At 38.9% G+C, this 21,573-nt stretch overlaps 1 protein-coding gene across 2 annotated transcripts in view; it reads left to right on the plus strand.

The window, feature by feature from the left end:
• Positions 1 to 21,573, plus strand: part of GAREM1 (GRB2 associated regulator of MAPK1 subtype 1) — a 206,443-nt gene that overhangs the window by 53,627 nt on the left and 131,243 nt on the right. For both annotated transcript variants that reach the window (XM_030876493.2, XM_030876494.2), the window contains exon 2: positions 11,344 to 11,484. In XM_030876493.2, coding sequence (XP_030732353.1) covers positions 11,344 to 11,484 — 141 coding nt within the window. The remainder of the gene's footprint in view (positions 1 to 11,343; positions 11,485 to 21,573) is intronic.

The following is a 21,573-nucleotide window of genomic DNA, read 5'->3' on the forward strand; positions in this document are numbered from 1 at the left end:
GCACGCTGTTTCTAGAGTCCACACCGTCATGACTGCATTCTGTTGCCTCTGGATCAGTAGGCATCCATGCGATGTAGGTGATGAAGGAAGAGGTACCATTGGTACCATTGGTACCATTGGCAGTGGTACCATTGGCAGTGATTGCTTGGTTGACTGGGAGGGTAGAGCTACCCCACACAGAGATGCGAGGAGCCAGGGCTCTTGGAGGAAAGATCATCATTCTGAGATATATCAAGTTTTCAGGTTCTCATGGGGCGTTCAGCTGGTGATATCCAGATGACAATTGGATATATAGACCTGGAGCTCAGGGTTGGCCTGTGCCTGACAGTTGCGTGTAATTCTAAGTGCAGCTGCTATCAGGGCAAAGTAATGAATTGGCAAAGCTAAATATAGCTCAAACTATATTCATAATCGCCCTTTATCTGTAGGACCCTGGCTTATGCCCTTGCTGTATCTCCCCAGAAATATTTATAAATATTTCTCTACATAGGTCCATGCAGGTCCGTGCAGTGGAAATACTGGGGAGGGAACTCCAGCGTCAGCGTAAGTGGGACTAATCTGGGGATTCTCTGTAGTGAAGACAGCTCCAAGGCAGAAAACGCGTATTGAGCCTGTGTATTGAACCAGTGCAGTTAAATGCTGTGGAGCTCTCCTGCATCCAGCTTTGGATTCCATTCTTTACAATCTAAATGGAAAGTACCCTTTACAAACCTCCGAAAAGGTGTGTGGTTTCTTGGTGGTCCTTGGAACAGATGAGTGAGGTGGTTGTTTAATCCCAGCCAGGGTGGCAGTTCAGGGTCAGCATCATGAAATCCAAAAAGCAGAGGAGTCGTTTGGAGCCAATGCCCAGCAGTGGTCAGATGCATTCAGGGAGGTACAGATGAATGGAGTTCAAGTGGTAGGCACATTTCTCTGCATGTCAGTGGACTGTACTTGCTTTCCAGAAAAAAATGTTCTTTGCCTCTCTATTCTAGGGTTTAAAAGTACAATCAAAGGAACGTAGCAAAGAAACCTTGGGACCTAAGCATCATATAAAAAGTAATAATTTTGAAACTACTTAAAAGTTCTGATTATTATATCCAATTAATTTTAAAAAGCCAAGTGAAATTGTTGGAAATTATTTTAAGCTTTATTTTTAAATACAGACTAATAAGTTTTAGCTGCATTCATTTCTCAATTTATCTGATCGTTAGATTCTGTTTGCCTCCAGAATCTTAAGTGAACTGTGTTCTTTTGGCCTACCTGAGATGTTAAACATAAGCAGAGCTGCACTCTTATTTGACTGTGCCACTCAGCTTGGGCAAGGTAACAGCAGTTTCGTATCCTAATATCTCAAAGTATAAATTGATTGTGATTACTTATAAAGCCTCTGTGGAAGAAACATAAAGTTTACCCATAATACTCTTGACTTAAATTCTATATCTGCTGTGTGCTGGAATGACCAGCTTTCTTCCTGTATCACTCTCTGTGGGAGGCAGAATTCTAAGGTGACCCCCTTGGTGGCCATCCCCTGGTGTTATACCAGATTATGTTATATGGCAAAGGGAATTTTGCAGATGTAATTAAGGTCCCTAATTAGTTGACTTTGAGATAGAGAGATTATCCTTAGTGGGCCCAACCTAATCAGGCAAGCCCTTCAAAATAGATAGTTTTCTCTGGCTGGTTACAGAAAATGAAGGTCAGAGATACTCAAAGCATGAGAGGGATTCAACATAAGGCAGGTTCTTGTCCCTAAGGTAGCGAGGGGGCCACAGGGCAAGGACTTGAGAGCAGCCTTTAAGAGTCCAGAGTTCCTCCAGCAAGAAGAAAACAACTGCAACTGAATTCTTCCAACAAAAAGAATGAGTTTAGAAGAGCACCCTGCCTGAGCTTCAGATGAGAATCCAGCCAGCCAGCATCTTTTTTTTTTTTTAACATCTTTGTTAGATGTTAAACACAATGGTGTGTTAGTTTCTGCTTTATAACAAAGTGAATCAGTTATACATACACATATGTTCCCATATCTCTTCCGTCTTGCGTCTCCCTCCCTCCCACCCTCCTTATCCCACCCCTCCAGGCAGTCACAAAGCACGGAGCTGATCTCCCTATGCTAAGCCAGCATCTTGATTTCAGCCTGAGCAGAGAACTCAGCCATGCCGTGCCAGATTTCTGACCCATGTATAAGCTGCTAAGTTTGTGGTAGTTTGTTATGCAGCAATAGAAAACTGATACACTGTCCCTCGCTGCATTTCTCTCTATTAATGCTGGTTACTGGTCTTCAGAGCTGCAGTGTTACCATCTCTCAACTTAGTGTATTTTCCATCTGTTGCTCTGATAGCCACAACTGCATTAAATTAAGGAGAATCCTATTTCTTTTCCCCTTTTCTCTTTTAAAACCCTGAGCCCAGTCTTACTGGTTCTTATTGTGATTCTTCATCTAGGTTCCAGGCTTTGAAGGGAGATAGGGAAGGACTTACCCTCTTCATGTTGTTAACGTATCATCATGCTGAAAGTGATTTCAGGATGTAGTTTCTGTTCCATTTCCCTTTATTGACTTAGTTCTTGGCGATGTTATATCCTGCTGTCGAAGATGTTTCTCATGTTACCCATTGGAGTGGGTCTGTTATCTCCATTTCACATGTAGAAAATAAGCAAAAGAGCAGTATGTGGCTATCCCATAGCAGAGGTGGGAGTGGGCTCTAGGAGCGTGGACTTCAGTAGTTGTGGCATGCAGGCTCAGTAGTTGTGGCTTGCGGCTCTAGAGCACAGGCTCAGTAGTTGTGGCACATGGGCTTAGTTGCTCTGCGGCATGTGGGATCTTCCTGAACCAGGGATCGAACCTATGTCCCCTGCATTGGCAGGCAGATTCTTAACCAGTGCGCCACCAGGGAAGTCCCAAATTGTTGGATTTAACATGACATTTACACCTGGTGAAAATCATCCCTTTATTTTAATAGTTGATGTGAAGCATACAGTGCAAATCATTGCACATTAATTATCAGAGCATTTTCTCATTGGAGAAAGAAACTGTTGTGTACCTGAGTCCAGCTGGTAAGAGAAAGGGAACTAATTGAGGAAGGAAATAAGTCAAAGTCATATTTTTCACGAGCTTTCTATCTATACAGTACTATCCTGATCCTTCACGTTTATCCTCATCCACTCATCCCAACTTCCTTACAATATTATCACCATCATTTTAAATGTGAGAATTCTGAGGCTCAGAGATGTTAAATAATTTTCCAGAGTCATATAGTTAATAAATATTAGAATCTCAATTCAAACCTAAGTCTGGCTCCAACTCTTAGCCTATTGAGATCCCAAACTGCCTTCCACCTAACATGTGGAATCATCATACATTCATTTGAATTAGTGGAAGCAAAGAGCTGGGGGCAGGGCAAGGAGGAGGGATCCTAGGAATGTGCCTGGTGATTTGGCCTTTGCCTGCCCTCCCTTTTCAGAGCTTGGTGTCTGGAGGAGGCTGGGATGATGCCTGCATGTTTCGATGCTTGGTCTCTGCGTGACTTTATGGTATAACATTGCCTCGCACCATGTGATAAATAACACGTGTTGCACCAACCAAATGCATCATCTTATGTTCACTGTCCAACACTGGAGGACACACGGGCTCTATCAGACTTATGGAGAGAGGAATGTCTATATTCTGTCTTTTAATGGATGGGCAAAGTGTAATTTTCCTATGTGAATCTGAGCCCCCTCCCTCACCTGCCAGAAATGTGATTCCATGGTATGTGCCAGGCACTGTACTAAGAGATTTAGTATATTGTCAATGTTTGTAGAAATACTGATACTACAATTGCTCACCTGTTTTTCTAAAAATCACTTGACATAGAATTCTTATCTTTTAAATATTAGGTACAGTACAGTATTTCAGAGCATAAAATTTCAGATTTGCCTTAAGTAGGCATACTTCTGTTTCCTACAGCAGAAGTCTATTATTCCTGGTAAATCTACTGTTGAAAAGGGAGTCCTTTGTCCCAGGGTTCATTTGAAAAGAGGTAATAATATATCCTTAATCTCTCTCTCTCTTTTTTAAACATCTTTCTCTTTTGTTTTATACATTCCTTTTTGCTTAGATTTCACCATGAAGTTCTTTGATTCCCTTACCATTTAGTGTTTTGTCTAAATTCATCTCTGTTTCTTTCTCTTCTTGTTGGGATTTCACAGTAAACCGTAAAATGTAAAAACTCTTTCACTTGCTTAGAACCCAAGGTTACAGTTTTTGGGCCTTTGAACAGAGTATTCATCTAAAGAAGGGATCTTAGTGTAGATTTGTGGATGTTTGTTTAGGGTGGGAAGAGATCAGTAGGAGATACTTGAAAAAACAGCCTTTCTAAATACTCTGCTTTCCTCGAGGGGCTTAAATATTGAATAAGACCGTAGTGCTTAATTTATACTTAGACCTATTTAATGTGAATGCTCACTCATTTCTACCCAAGATTGTTCATTCAGAAAGCACTTATTATATAGCTGTTCTACACCCGGTGGTCTTGTGGAATGCAAATCAGAGGAGAAATAGAAATGATGTTGGGCCTGAAGAGTTGAAGATCTGGTTGAGGTGACAGGGTTCCTGGTTGTTTCATGTCTGTGCACTCAAAGTAAAGATAGGTGCAGATTTAATAGTTCTTAGCATTTGTTTCATCTTTCTAAACTTTAGATACTTTCAGTCAATAGAAGAACTAGGCATCACTTTTAGATTAGTCAGCATGCCATGACAGCAGATATTTGGCTTCACTTAATCAGAATATTTTACAAGAATAAAAATATCCTGGGGGCTTCAGTTGCTTTCTTTGACATTCCTACTCATTTTCAGAAAACAGGGACCTCTTAATCATGGGTTACACTAGAATTTCTGTGCTGCAGGTTCATGGCCAAAGTGAGATACAAGGGGAGGAGTTGAAGTTTAGCCACTGGGTCTTGATTCTTAGTAATGGTCAAATGGACGCTTCACCCACAGGCTGTGGAGTGACTTCCTTCCTCTGGCACTCAGCATGTGGTATCACTGAGGTACTTGACATTAAATTCTTCTGTTGATGGTAAATTCTAGGAAATTCTAGGAAAGCTGTTTCACTGTTTTTCTCAAGATTTCTTTTTGCCATTAATATAAGAACACTTACTATTTTTCTCTCTGCATTTAGGAATACTTGATATTACCCCATTTAGAGCCATACCCCTGACTTAGATTCATAGATAACCTAGAGCCAAAGCTCATAATACGTGAATTTAACTATCCAAATGTAAGTTAACATTTAACTTTTATCTGTAATTAGGTACAAGTAAAGAGTTCTTATCAATGTGTGACAATAGTTTTAGCAATTTTTGAGTAATGTGCTGGTCTTTATGAAGTAAACTTGAGTTAGTAAAAGTAATACAGTCTCTGTACCCACAAACCAGTTAGGAAGCTTGAAAGAAATTATCAAAAGCATAATATTGATGAATGCTCTTTCCTGTAAACTCTGGGGGATTATTTTGAAGTAAAAATCATTAGATACCAGCCGTTGTTCAGATTTTACAACCGGGAGGTAGGCTTAGACAGTACATCCTTAGATAGGCATCTTTAATACAATCGGTTTCTTAAAGATGAAAAACAAAAATTATTTTCTGTTTTGAAACTAGTTTACATATTTTGATTGTATAATGTAGGCACCACAATTCTTAATTTATTCTAATACTCCTGTATCATTTTAGGCTTGAGTTTGGCTGCAAGTCACAGAGACCCAAAGACCAAAAGTTCAGGTTGGGGTGTTGCCCAAGGTGACAGGGGCCTGTTTTTGTTGTTGTTGTTTTTCAGTTGCTATGTCATGCACTCAATTTCAGCCCTAAGTTTCCTTCAAGGTCTGAGATAGTCGCTACCATTCCAGTTCTGATAATCGCCTCCATATTTCATCCATCAGGAAGAATAAAGAGGGAAAAGAAAGGCACATTCCCTCCAAAGATATGTCTTGGTTGCCACTTAAGTTCAGTGTGGTACTGGAGATTCTAGCCAGAGGTATTAGGCAAGAAAAGAGGGGGAAAAATGGCATCCAGTTGGAAAGGAAAAAGTATAACTATATCTATTTACAGATGACATGAACTTGTATATAGCAAATCCTAAGGAATCTACAAAAGAAACTATTAGAACTAACAAGTTCAGCAAGATTTCAAGATATAATATCAGTATGCAAAAATCAGTTGTTTCTCTACACTGGCAATGAACACTCCAAAAATGAAATTTTAAAATAATTCTATTTGCAATACCATCAAAAGAATAAAATACGTAGGAATAAATTTAACAAAAACAGTGTAAGACTTGCACACTAAAAACTACAAAACATCATTGAAATAAAGATTTAAATAAACGGGAAGACATCCCATGTTCATGGATCAGAAACATTAATACTGTTAAGATGACAGACAGTTCTCCCCAAATTGATCTATAGATTGAACACAATCCCTATCACAATCCTAGCTTTTGAGACAAGAACTGGTAAGCCGATCCTAAAATTCATATGGAAATGCAAGGGACCCAGAAAAACCACAATAGTCTTGAACAAAGTTGGAAGACTCACATTGCCCAATTTCAAAACTTATTACAGAGCTACGGTAATTAAGACAGTGTGGTTCTAGCATAAAGATAGATGTATAGGGCAATGGAACAGTATTGGGAAACCAGAAATAAACCCTTACATTTATGGTCAATTGGTTTTTGACAGGGAGGCAAGACAGTTCAATGAAGAAAGAGTAGTCTTATCAACTGGTGCTTGGATAACTGAATAGCCACATGAAAAAACAAAGTTGGACCCCTACTTACAGCATGCAGAAAAGTTAATTCAAAATGGATCGTAAACCTAAATATAAGAGCTAAAAACTATAAAATATTTTAAATCTTCATGATGCATGGCTTATGCAGAAATTTATCAAATATGACACGCAAAGCACAAAATTAAAAATAAATTTGACTTCATCAAAATTAAAAAATTTTGTGGTTCAAAGGACACTATCAACAGAGTGAAAGTATAGTTCATATAATGTGAGAAAATGTTTTCAAATCGTATGTCTGATAAGGAACTTGTATCCAGAATGTTAAAAATAAAATAAAATAAAATAAAGACTCTTACAACTAGGCATTAAAGACAAGCAACCAAATTTAAAATTGGGCAAAGGATTTGAATAAACATTCCTCCAAAAAAGATACACGAATGGCCAACAAGCACATGAAAAGATGCTCGACATCACTAATCATTAGGTAAATACAAGTCAAAACCACAGTGAGACACACTTCACACCCACTAAAATGCCTATAATTGAAAAGATAGATAATAGCAAGTGTTGGAGTATGTGGAGTCCCTGGAACTCTCATTCATTGCTAGTGGAAATGTAAAATGGTGTAGCCAATTTGGAAGAAAAACAGGGAGTCCTCAGAAAGTTAAATATAGAGTTACCATGTGACCCAGCAGTTCTACCCCAGGTATGTATTTGAGAGAAATGAAAACATATGTCCATACAAAAATTTGTATACTGATGTTCATATCAGCAGTATTCAATAACTGCCAAGATTGTAAACAGTCCAACTGTCCATCCTCTGATGATTGGACAAATAAAATATAGTATATCCATATAATCAAATATTTGGCCATTAAAATGATGTACTGATGCATGCTACAACAGAGATGAACCTTGAAAACATGCTAATTGAAAGAAGGCAGACAGAAAAGCTCAAATATTTTATACCTCCATTCATATGAAATTTTCAAAATAGGCAAATTTATAGATACAGAAAGTAGATTAGTGGTTGCCTAAGCCTGGGGTGGGGAGTAGGGAATAATTGTTAATGGGTTTGAGGTTTCTTTTGGGGTGATAGAAATGTTCTGTAATTCAACAGTAGTGATGATTGCACAGCTCTGTGAATATACTAAAAGCATTGAATTATAAACTACAATCAGTTGATTTTCTGGTATATTAAAGATTTTAAATCTATATATATATCTTGGAAGTTACATATACTACTTGCACTACATCCCATTGGCTATAACCTAGTTACTGTGTTACACCTACTTGTTACGGGGCCTGGGAACAGTAGTCTGTATTCTGGGCAGCCATGTGCCCAGCTAATATAAGAGGACTGTTACTGAGGACAAGGAGTGAGTGAGGTATTACTGGATGTCTAGCAATCTTTGCCACTTTTCCAAGTTAAAGGGGAATCATAACCAAAAAAAAAAACTGCTACAAGTTATTATGGTTAAGTCAGACAATCGTGTTGATATACAGCTTCCTATTAGCCTGAAATAATAACCTGTTTGTTTTTCTTTTTAAAGATTTTACATACAAAGAGAGGATGCAAAGGGCTCATGAGTACCAGTGATCCCCTGATGGTGTCTTTATGAAACCTGGTCCTCCCAAAATTTATGGCTGTGGTAACCAAGTTGATCGTTACAGCCTCCTCTACTTTATTTATTGAAAAAGTACTGATACTTTTAAGAATTTTTGAGAAGTCTATAAATGCCATTTCAGAACACACAGTGAAATCAATAATAATTCTTTTAATTATTGAGATATAATAAATGTCAAAAATAAGGAAAGCATATTGTTTTCTGTATAAAGGAATTAGTCTTTTCAAGTTGTTGTTTTTTTGTTTGTTTGGTTTTTTAGCATTTAAAATTACTAAACCAGGATTAATGGGATGGATTATTTCAGCATCTAAGAAAAAAAAGGGAACATTTTTTAAGTTTCAGGGAATGGATTTCTCTTTTGAAATAGTTTGTTATTGGCTGAAAAGCTGAAAAGTTACTTTAGAAAATATTAAAATAAAAAAAATAATTTCATGTGTATGCTATAAAGCTTCATTATTTTCAGTTGATTGGGAAATTTGGTAGGCCAGAGAGAACTGGCAGAACATAACATTTTATTTTTTTTATTGAAGTATAGTTGATTTACAACGTTGTGTTAGTTTCAGGTGTAGTTACAATTACATATGAGTATATATTACATGTATATGTAGTTACAGTTACATGTATTCAGTTACATATATATTCTTTTTCAGATTCTTTTCCATTATAGGTTATTACAAGATGTTGAATATTGTTCCCTGTGCTGTTTTTCTATTTTATATATAGCAGTGTGTATCTGTTGATCCCAGACTCCTAATTTATCCCTCTCCCTCACCTTTCCTCTTTGGTAACCATAAGTTTGTTTTCTATGTCTGTGAGTCTCTTTCTGTTTTGGAAATAAGTTCATTTGTATCATATTTTTAGATTCCACGTGTGAGTGATATCATACGATATTTGTCTTTCTCTGACTTACTTCACTCAGTATGATAACCTCTAGGTCCATCCATGTTGCTGCAAATGGCATTATTTCATTCTTTTTTATGGCTCAGTAATGTTCCATTGTATATATGGACCACATCTTCTTTATCCATTCCTCTGTCGATGGACATTTAGGTTGCTTCTATGTCTTGGCTATTGTAAACAGTGCTGCAATGAACATTGGGGTGCGTGTATCTTTTCAAATTAGAGTTTTCATCATTTCCTGTTACAGGCCCAGGAATGGGATTGCTGGATCATATGGTAACTCTATTTTCAGTTTTTAAAGTAAGCTCCATACTGTTCTCCATAGTGGATGTATCAGTTTACATTCCCACCAACGGTGTAGGAGGGCTCCCTTTTCTCCACACCCTCTCCAGCATTTATTATTTGTAGACTATTTCATGACGGCCATTCTGATTGGTGTGAGGTGATACTTCATTGTAGTTTTGATTTGCATTTCTCTAATAATTAGTGATGTTGAGCATCTTTTCATGTGCCTGTTGACCATCTGTACGTCTTCTTTGGAGAAATGTCTATTTTGATCTTCTGCCCATTTTTTTATTGGGTTGTTTGTTTTTTTGATGTTGAGCTATGTGAGCTGTTTGTATATTTTTGGAATTAATCCCTTGTCAGTCACATTTTTTATGAATATATTTCCTATTCTGTAGGTTGTCTTTTCCTTTTCTTTATGGCTTCCTTTGCTGTGTAAAAGCTTTTTTTTTTTTTGCCGGACGCGGGCCTCTCACTGCTGTGGCCTCTCCCACTGCGGAGCACAGGCTCCGGATGCGCAGGCTCAGCGGCCATGGCTTACGGGCCCAGCCGCTCCGTGGCATGTGGGATCTTCCCGGACCGGGGCGCGAACCCCTGTCCCCTGCATCGGCAGGCGGACTCTCAACCACCGCGCCACCAGGGAAACCCTGTGTAAAACCTTTTGAGTTTGATTAGGTCCCATTTGTTTATTTTTGCTTTTATTTCCATTAGTCTAGGAAATGTATCCAAAATAATATTGCTGCAATTTATGTCAAAGGTATTCTGCCTATGTTTTTCTCTAGGAGTTTTAGAGTATACGGTCTTACGTTTAGGTCTCTAATCCATTTTGAGTTTGTTTTCATATATGGTGTTAGAGAATGTTCTAATTTTATTCTTTTACATGTAGCTGTCCAGTTTTCCCAGCAACACTTGTTGTAGAGACTGCCTTTTCTGTATTGTATATTCTTGCCTCCTTTGTTGTAGATTAATTGACCATAAGTGCATGGGTTTATTTCTGGGCTTTCTGTTCTGTTCCATTGATCTATGTGTCCGTTTTTGTACCAGTACCATACTAAAACATATAAAATTTGAAAGGAGGTACAGGCATTTAATCTCAAGTACTGTTTCAACAGAGAGATAAATTTATTATATATTTTTGGTAGGTATGTTGTAGTGATTAAGAGCATAAGCTTTGGGGGAATTCCCTGGCAGTCCAGTGGTTGGGACTCTGCACTTTCACTGCTGAGGACCCGGGTTCCATCCCTGGTTGGGGAACTAGGATCCTGCAAGCCGCAAGGCATGACCAAAAAAGAACATAGCTTTGGAATCTTTTTGACATAGTCCTGAATCTGCACTTTTCTGCTTATTAAATCTGTGAGCTTAGACTACACTTAACATTCTGAACCTTAATTTTTCTTACCTGTAAAGAAGGAACAATACCTACCTCATAATGTTACTGTATTACATTGAAATAATATATGCAAAGCATTTAATTAGTGTCCGATTTACTGTTGGCACTTAATAAATGTTTGTTTTATTATCATTGAAATACAATCATTAAGATAGAATGAGGTATTTGAAAATCTCTTTGCACATAAGTGGGAAACATTTTTATGGAACCCTGTGTGTGTACAGTTGTCAACTTGGTATGAAATGCCTTTTTTTATTGGTAACTCAAAAGTGAACTTTTTCTCATCTTGGGATGAACTGTCAACTTCTCCATTAGTGAAGTTTTAACTAACAAAATTTTATTGCAGAGAATGGAGTAAACAGACGCTAATTCTAAGTTTCTCATATAAAATTTATTTTCTAGGAGAATGCATAGAAGGGCTGCGGGAAAATGACTACCTTCTGATTCATTCGTGCCGTCAGTGGACCACCATCACTGCCCATAGCTTGGAGGAGGGGCACTATGTCATTGGGCCAAAGATAGAGATTCCGGTACATTATGCAGGTAAAGCTCCTTTCAAGAGACAAGAAACGACTAATGAAGGGTACTTGAATATGCTAATTTTCTCCTCCACAGTGAGAAAATAGGAATTGTCTATAAACTAGAGGGTATAATGACTTAGAAAAAGATGAATGAAACACTTTGGTTATTTTATCAGTGAAAGCTCAGATTCATTTTGTCATAGGCATTTCTAATTAATGCATGTAGTTAAGCGTGAATTCTTAAGCACAGATTCTTATTAGATATTTATAAAATGAAAATGGTACAAACACAAAGATCATCTCTGGAATGACAGTCCATATGCGTAACCAGCCTCTGAACACCAGTATCTCTGAATAAACCTGAGCACGATTTGTGAATGACTTTGATGTCATGGTTTCACAAGATACCATTTCACAAACAAGCATTGTGGTCTGGTTTTAAAAGTATTGGATTGAAAGGTCAGATACCTGAACATGTCCCTCTTTGCAAGGAAGCGTTTAGAATACAGGCAGCAGAGGTGACCTCACTGCTTAGTTGAATCAGGATAATAACTACCTTCTTGCCTCAGTTGGAACTCCATTCAGTGTAACAATGTCATTTAACTAATTTTTATTAAGGGCTTTCTAAATACCAGCACTGTTCCAGGAGTTCATGATACATCTAGTAGCTTAAATCCACTTTCAATAGTGGCGGCTTACGAATGCAGTTTTTAAAAAACGTTCTGTATATATATTTCCTATACTTTCTTCTGGTGCTTATAGTTCATTATGTGAAGGATCTTGACTTTTTCTCTACTATTGTTAATTTTTCAAAAGTCTCTAGCAGGACACTGTAATTGATTAGCTATAAATTGTATAGCCCTAGACTGCCGTCATGTTTTTGAGTGACTCCTCTACATTGCCCAGAGAGTTGTCTGTTTGGAAAAGAGACCTTGCTATATCCCCACTGTCTAGAACAGCAGCAAATGGTGTGTGTTCAGTAAATATTTTTTGGATGAATGAATGGTTTGGTCCCCCTTTTATTCCTAGGAGTCTTCATTGCTAGATATGACCTAGAGATCACTAAATTTCTCAAAATCCTTCTTATTCCAGAAAAATTATAAGAAAGAATTTCTCTTGCCTGAAACCCTGTCCTGGAATTCTCTTGCCCAGATGTAGGAGTAGACTTCATAGAAAAAGGAGGAACATATAGCTACAGAAAGTATTACGACTGTGAGATTGGGAGCCAGGCCAAAGGGGCAGAGAATGAGACAGACCCTCCACCTGCCCAGTCTCTCCTGCCAGTGGTCCCACAACAGGTGAGATCCATGCTAGTTTTAGCAGAACCAAAATTCTGTCCCTTGTGGAAAACCGAGAAGGAAGGTGTAAGATTGTGATTCACATATATGATTTTACCTAATCTGCTGTGTTCTTCTTTTAGTAGATTGAGTTTTAGTCTTTCCCCCAAATCCATTGCTCCATGACATCGTTCGTCCCAAATGCATGCTGTCATTTGATCAGTTACTCAGATCTCTTTAGAGACTCCGTATGCCACCAGTCTCTTTGACTTATTGCTCAGAGCCCTCACAGGGGCTGGTTCTAGTCCACTTCTCCAAACTTACCTCTTCTACTCTGAAGAGTGAGCCTTCCACTCTAGCTAGATTAGTCACCTCACTGTGTCCTGGATATCCTGAGTACTTTTGCACTTACACCATTCCCCGGGCGGCGTTGCCTTCCTTGGCCATGCTTTTATCAGAGCCTGTCATTGCATCAGGAGGGGGCAAGTACCCCCGACTCTCCCCATGTGGTCTTCGATGTACTTACCGTGTATCACATTCATTTAGCACATCCTCGGGCTTCGTTCAGTTACCTTTTCCTACAAGCACACACATCTTCACTTGCCAGCTGCACTGTACACTCCTTAACAAGTGAGACCAATTCTAAAAACCTTTGTGAGTCCTTAAGATCTGTACACAAAAGATACAGTTCTTTATGGCTGCAGATGCTTCACCTAGGGATCTCAAACTTGGCTGTACATTGGAATCACCTGGGAAGCTTTCAAAATGGCTGATGCCCAGTTCCCATGTTCAGGGTTCTGGTAATTGGTTTTGAGTGTGGGCTGAGCATTAGGATTTTAATAGCTCCTCTTGTATGTAGTTAAATTATGCAGCCAAGGCTGGGAATCCTTTGTTCTGGAATGGGCATTCACAGTGTCAGATGATCAGATTTCCCTAAATACCTGCAAATATTTGCAAATGTTTTATTGTTCTGAACATTTTTTAAAATAGACATTCACATTCCACTGGGATAAAAGATATGGTATGTTCAACAGCTTACCCTTTATCTGCAGGGAAATGATAGTACACTTAATTGGGAGACCCCAGGGCGTGTATTGCAAATGATACTATTTTTTTTAAAGTGAAATTGAGGTCCCAAGACTAAAAGGAAACATGAACACTAAGACTGTACCACTTTACATGAAAAGAAAGAAAATATATTAAAGGAAGAAAAACTTGAAATAGAACTATCTTGGTTCAAGCTGCTATAACAAAATACCATAGACTGGATAGATCATAAACAAAAGAAATTTATTTCTTGAGAAGTCCAAGATCAAGGTGCCAGTAGATCCGGTGTCTGGTGAGAACTCAATTTTCTGGTTTGCAGATGGTCATTTTCTTGCTGTGTCCTCACAAGTTAGAGAGAGAGAACAATCATCCTTCTCAAGTCTGTTCTTATAAGGGCACTAATCTCATTCATGAGGACTCCACCCTCATGACCTAATTATTTCCTGAAGGCCGCACCTCCAAATTCCATTACATTGAATTACTCTGATTTTGGGAGGATGTAAACATTCAGTCCATAAAAAGTAACCAATGGTTTATGAGACATTTGATAAGATTATTTCAAAGAGCATCCTAGGGGATATTTTATTTCAAAGAATTTATTATCAAGTCCAGCCTTTGGAAGAGAGTATAAAGTAAATTGTGGAGACTAAAAATATCATATATGTCTCTGGTTTATTAGTGTTTTAATTTTAATTCGTAGAAGAAACCGTTATTCATGCATGTTGTACTAATTTGTTGTAATTTCATATAGGTTAAGAGTCATCACTCATTCTTTGAGGAAAATTAATAAATAATAATTAAATATGTTTAACATAGTAATAAAATCTACCAGCTTTGTAATCAGCCTAGTTGGATTCCTGGTTCTGCCACTTACTGTCTGTATTTGGGCAAGTTACTAAACCTCTCTGAATCTTAGTTTCCTCATCTGTTAAGTGGGGATAACTATAGTGCCTTTCTCTTCAGCTAGTTGTGAAGATTAAAAGAGGTAATGCAAGTGAAGCACCTTTCTGAGCGCTTACTAATTCCAAGCGCTCCATAGTGTTAATAGTGGTGATTATGGTAGTGATAGCAGTAAAATGTTTCTAAAGATTTAACTGTTTATTTTGAAGTACAGATTACAAGTTGAATTACTTTTCTGCTCCTTAAAGCAGGCTGAATACTGATACCCCTCAATGTTGTTTTGGCTGCTGGGTTTTTTTGTTGTTGTTTTAAACTTTTTACTTTGAGGCTGCAATCGTATGATATATTCCTTTATACTATTTACCCATTTTTACCATCATTTGCCATGTTTGTTGTATTCTTTTCCTCCATCTCTTTCTCTGCGCGCGCGCGCACACACACACGCACACACACACACACACACACACACACACACCCATATTATTTATTTATCCCGAATCATTGGAGAGCAGATAGCACACATCCCCCTTAGACTTCATTATGTATTTCCTAAGAACAGGGATATCCTCTTATGTAACCACAGTACTGTTAGCAAATTCAGGACATTTAATACTTTAATCTGCGGTCCATGTTCCAGTTTTGTCAGTTGTCCCAATAATATTTTTTCGCTCTAGGACAGCACCTAGTCTGGGACCCCTTATTGTATTTCCCTATCATGTCTCTTTAGTCTCCTTTAATCTGGGATAGTTCCTTATCCTTCCCCTTATCCTTCCTTCCTGATGTGTTTTATGACTTTTTTTTTTTTTTTTTTGGCTGCGTTGGGTCTTCGTTGCTGTGCGCGGGCTTTTTCTAGTTGCTGAGTGGGGGCTACTCTTCGTCGTGGTGCGTGGGCTTCTCATTGCTGTGGCTTCTCTTGTGGAGCACAGGCTCTAAGCACATGGGCTTCAGTAGTTGTGGCACATGGGCTCAGTGGTTGTGGCTCGCGGGCTCTAGAGCTCATACTCAGTAGTTGTGGCACATGGGTTTAGTTGCTCTGCAGCATGTGGGATCTTCCAGACCAGGGCTCGAACCCATGTCCCCTGCATTGGCAGACTGATTCTTAACCACTGCGCCACCAGAGAAGTCCCTATGATATTTTTGAAGAATATAGGCAAGTTGTTTTATAGACTAGCCCTCAATTTGGGTTCCCCAGGCTGTTCATGATTAGATTGAGATTATGCACTTCGGTCTGGTTGTGTCCTCCTCAGGGAATCACATCTAGAGACACGGGATGTCCCTTTGTCCCTTATTGGTGACATTGATTTTGATCACTCGGTTAAGGTGTTGTCTGATTTCTCTGCTGTAAAATTACCATGCTTTGTGTTACTGGGAAATTTGAAAGAAGGTTCTTTGAGATTCTGTAGGTATCTTATTCCTTCTCTAACTCTCCCCTTTTGTTGAGCAGCTATTGATGTTTCCTGTCTGATTCAATTTTTACTTTGAAGGTGGCAAAACAGTGCATTTCTAACGTAACTCCATCATTCCTTCTTATATGTGTTGTCATTCTACTGTAAGGAAGAGCTGTTCCTTCTGTCCCATTGTTCAGTTAGTTACCTTTTATTATCAGCATGAAATTATGGATTCTTACTTCAGGAAGGGGGTCAAAATATCTTCCTGTCCTTGTTTATTTTGATGCTCAAATTGTCTCATATTTTGCCATTTGGGTACAAGCTGGCCCATCTGTCTTTATGACATGCCCCCTTTTCCTTATTTTCTGTTGCAGGTAGCAACCATTCTTCTCAGTTAGTGTACCATTTTCATCAGGGCTACTGCACTGTCCTATTCCAGGCAACGCTCCTTACTTTGTGGTCTCTGTAAATGGTGTCCCTTGGAGTTGTGCACTGCACAGCCAAGGCAGTTGTACACAGCTCTATTCACATATATTCTGGAAAGTTGTGAAACTCAGCATTTTAGAAAATCACAGAGTGCCTTTCCCATATTTTTTATCAGAGATTTTCATGAAATTCCTCATGTGAAAAGAAATAATTTCATAAAATTTTCAGAAAAGAGAAATATGACTTGAAGTCCCTTATCAGAATTATACTCTGATGTGGTGGTAATAAGAGTCGCCTTACTCTGAATTCTGAAATTATTAGATGTGCTTTGAGAAAAAAAATAAAGACTTCCCTTATTCTGACAAAGTAAGTTTTTTATTTGGGATAAAAGGAATTTTCTTGGTTTAACAAACAGTTGATTCCGAGAGAGAGAATGTGTTCAGTCAGCATCAGCATCACGTATTTTGCTAACAGCAGGGAAACCGCTCAAGAAAAATTGGCATAGTGTTTAGAAAAATGATTGCAGCTTTCAGACAACTTTTAGTCAAAAGGTATCAGAGATCAGTTTAATCTAAACTCTAACTTCTTGTTGCTACCGAAAGGGCAAAGATTTCCTAAGGAATGTACAAGACAGAATGTGGAATTTTTCTGCATTCTGTGTACTCAGACCATCTAAATTCCTGCCTGGCACTCCATCAGACACTGCTAACTCACCCTGCACGCTTCCTGACTTGTTCAACCAAAAAAAAAAAAAAAAAAATCTATTTTTAAGAATTAGAAAAGGGAACCTAGTGCAACTTAATTATAGCCAACAGTTTGTAAAGATGAATGATTTCCATTTTACAGTTCACATTTCTATTCATCAAATTCCTTGTGTCTCTGCAGCTCAGAGTGGTCCAGCTCGCGCATGTTGCTTACACTAAAGCATGTGTCTCAGGGTTTACGCTGAGCCCTTCTAGGGCCTTAAACCTAATTTGGTATTCACAATTGGACATTTTGTCCTTTAAAACTAATATAAACTTCAGGCTCCACAAAAAGCTGGATACGCCGTTGCCTCTGGAATTTTATTTGCCCTTTTAAGCTCCAAGTTTCCAAACTATAAAATGAAGTTTTACCTTAGAAAATGTCGTGAAGATTTTCTGAGATCTGACTTGTGTAAGTGACTCAACACTGTCCCTGTCACGAGATGAGTACTAAATAATGTTACCTCCTCGTTATCAACTCTGTCGTGAAAACCAGAAAAAGCTCTCTCTAGAGACACAGCTCTGAGAAATCAAATGAATCAGAATGGGAGGTGTCTGTACCCGTGATCCACCACTTGGGGAAGTAGTGGAATTCCGACTGGGTTTATGAAAATATAAATCATTTGACGGCGTGCTTGGTGTCATCATCACCGAACAGATTGCTACTTGAATATAAGCATCTGAGATAAACTCCAGCCACGTTTGGCTTCTATTTTTAAATTCTCATCCTCCTGCAAATCTGGTGAATCTTTAACAAGCTAAAATGATCTCAGTACTGCCCTCCTAGCTACAGTATGTACAGAAATAGGTAACAGTGGAGCCCAAGGTTGGTTAGAATTGCTTATGAAATCTGCAAGGCCCTTCTCAGCAAGCACCTGCATTTATATCAGCAGTACCTGTTTTTAAAAATGTAGGATGTGCAGTGTCTGTCTCTCGGGCAAAATTATAGTAATGTGATATTCTAACATAACCTTGAATTGTAATTACTGAACAAAGGGAAGTGTTGAAACAAGCTAATTTTATTCTCCTGGGTTGTGAGTTTAATTAGTGTGAATCATCTGTTTACAAAAGTGACTACTTTTGTAAAACATCTTGTGTACTTTCTCTGTTACATGGGATAAAGCTTATGTGATAAAATGGAAAGTAACCAAATGGTCTTTTAAAAAGTCCTCAGGACCAATGTAGTATGCCAAGGAACATTATCCCAGCCAGTTTTGCCAGTAATAAATATTAGCTATCTAACAAATAACCATTTTTCTTAATTGAATCTTTAGGTCACAGATAGCAATAACTCAGATTTATGTAGTGTTTAGTATTCTTTTGTTAACTCAGCATTTTACTTGTATTTCTTCATGCAGCTTTGACAACAAACCCATGAGGCGGGTTCTATTATTATCTGCATTTGTGCACAAGTGCAAACCGAGGTTCAAAGATGTTAAGGATCTTGTAATGTTACACAGTAATAGGTGTGATTTGAACCCAGGATATGCGGCTCCAGAACCTGATTTCCTCACCACAATTCTCTGGAAAGTGCTAGAAGGCACTTCGCACAAGGAAGATATTCTGACCATCACAGAGAAGAGAGATCTGTTAGAATTTGCTAGTAAATTGAGTAAAGCTTTTGCTTTTCTTTCCTTACACGCACAGCTCCCCACTTGTAATCTGACTCTAGGGGAAAACTAAGGAAACATATATTTCTCTTGACCTTTTCCAGATTCATAAGTCATCTGCGTACAGGTGACATTCCCATTTCTAAGTAAATTACAGGAAGGAGCAAAGACAGAAGAGCTTCCAGGAGAGCCTGTGGGAGATCGAGAGGATGCTGTGGGAACCTGGGGGCCTTCCTATCCAAGTCTGGAGGCCAGGGGAGAAGGTCTTTTAAGTGTGACTTAGGAAGTTGGTGATATTCAAAAGGACAGGCTCGGTGAATAAATGGCAGGAAAATTAGACTTCACCAGGGGATTAAAAATGAGTGGAAGGTGAGACAGCAACACAGATCAACTATGTGTGCCAGTGTAGTAAAGAAAAGTAAGTAAAGAAGTTGGTGATATTCAAAAGGACAGACTCGGTGAATAAATGGCAGGAAAATTAGACTTCACCAGGGGATTAAAAATGAGTGGAGGGCTTCCCTGGTGGCGCAGTGGTTGAGAGTCCGCCTGCCGATGCAGGGGACACGGGTTCGTGCCCCGGTCCGGGAAGATCCCACATGCCGCAGAGCGGCTGGGCCCGTGAGCCATGGCTGCTGAGCCTGCAGAGCCTGTGCTCCACAATGGGAGAGGCCACAACAGTGAGAGGCCCGTGTACCGCAAAAAAAAAAAGAGTGGAAGGTGAGACAGCAACACAGATCAACTATGTGTGCCAGTGTAGTAAAGAAAAGCTAAGGGTGACGACATAGGAGTGAAAGGCTTCTAATATTCATTTTTTAAGAATAATGGAGTCGGAAGCATCTTTCTCAGCTGGGGGGATGACTCAGAAGAGAAAAGGGGGGAACTAATTAAGTAATGTAATAGCCTGGTATCTGGGAAATTGTCTCTGCCATTGTTTTCCACCAGGGACGTTGTTACCCTCTCCCTCTCTACTTCTTTGTTTCATGATGTATTTGGTGTAGCTACTGTAACATAGCGTTTGTGGTCAGAGGTCAGGTGAATTGTATCTTTCACATTTGGGTATTCACCCAGACGTTTAAACTCAAAACAAGGGTAAAGAACTTACGTAAGCATCTGCCTTTGATGGAAGAATGACTGAGGACTGTCGCCAGCCTTCGGTATAGTTTTCTAGTTTCACTTCTAAATGCTCAAGAATAATACCCCAAGGAAATTTGAATATGAATGATATTCATGAGGAGATGATTCTAGGGAATTATCTTGATTTTGTTAAGTATTGTTAGGTATGATACTAGTATTACAGTTTTGAAGGAAAACATCCTTATTTTTTAGAGACATACTGAATTACTTAGGGGAGGGGAATATGATTATCATTTATAAAATACTTCAAAAACAAACAGATCAACATAGACAAATATTGGGCGGGCTGTTAAAGTTGTTCAGTCTAGGTGACGGGTAGATGGTACAGTATTCATTTTCTGTATGTTTTGAAAAATTTTGTAATAAGGAAAAAAATGGACTCTCTGACAGCAACCAACAGCAAAGTTAATTGTCGTGCATAACTCTTCAGTGGTATTCTTACCAAAACCACTTCTGCCTCAATCCTTGAATTCTACTTGTAGTCTCAGTAAGTTGTTCTGTTCCAGTGTCAAATGTGGAAATAGCCCAGTGAAAGGTGAACTCAGAAAGAAATGATTCTGTTTTCACCACATGGTGCAACCATCCCAGTTTAGCAGCTACCTGTGGAGACTTGATTGCTCCCAGCCTGGCCGGTTCCCAGGGGCTTACCCAGTTGGTGGTAGTGATTTAAGTATAAAGGAGGAAGGAGGTGTGTGTGTGTATGATTTGGAAAGAAAGGAAATTCTTTTTTATTAGTTTCTCCTTAAAATAAGAGCTTTATGGGAGAAATGGAAAGGGGGAATATGAGTAAATACAGGGAAAGTTATTTGGTGTCACACTGTGGCTTTTCTTTTTTTTAAAACATTTAAAAAATTTTATGTATGTATGTATGTATGTATGTATGGCTGTGTTGGGTCTTCGTTGCTCCACTCAGGCTTTCTCTAGTTGCGGCGAGCGGGGGCTACTCTTTGTTGCGGTGCGCAGGCTTATTGCAGTGGCTTCTCTTGTTGTGGATCATGGGCTCTAGGCGCGCGGGCTTCAGTAGTTGCGGCACGTGGGCTCTAGAGCACAGGCTCAGTAGTTCTGGCACACGGGCATAGTTGCTTCACGGCATGTGGGATCTTCCTGGACCAGGGCTCGAACCCGTGTCCCTGCCTTGGCAGGCGGATTCTTAACCACTGCGCCTGTGTGGCTTTTCTTGATCTATAAATGCTGGTAAAACAACGTTTATAAAAATTTGAGAATCCGTCGATTGCTGTTTTCACATTTTGGCCTGTTTACTCTCAGAATCCTTGAAAATCACACACTGCATCTACAACAGAAACTCTAGGATCCAAAACATAAAACAAAAAACTCTGGTACAAAAACAGGGATGGTGTTTGGGGTTCAAAACTCGAAGGCTGCTGTTTTCTAATTTTTTTTTCTACTTCTCTGTCAGTACTGAATGGAAAGTTGGTACTTGAAAGGGATAGCTCCAACTTTAGTCTGATTTAACCTATGAGATAAATGTGATTAACATCAGGTGGAAAGTTTGAACAAGCTGCCTGTAACCACACTGTTAATGGGGTGTTTAAAACATGGGTGGGGATGGGTTCGTCTCACTTCGT

Source organism: Globicephala melas, chromosome 13 (genome assembly GCF_963455315.2).
Source record: "Globicephala melas chromosome 13, mGloMel1.2, whole genome shotgun sequence".
NCBI classification, from domain to species: domain Eukaryota; kingdom Metazoa; phylum Chordata; class Mammalia; order Artiodactyla; family Delphinidae; genus Globicephala; species Globicephala melas.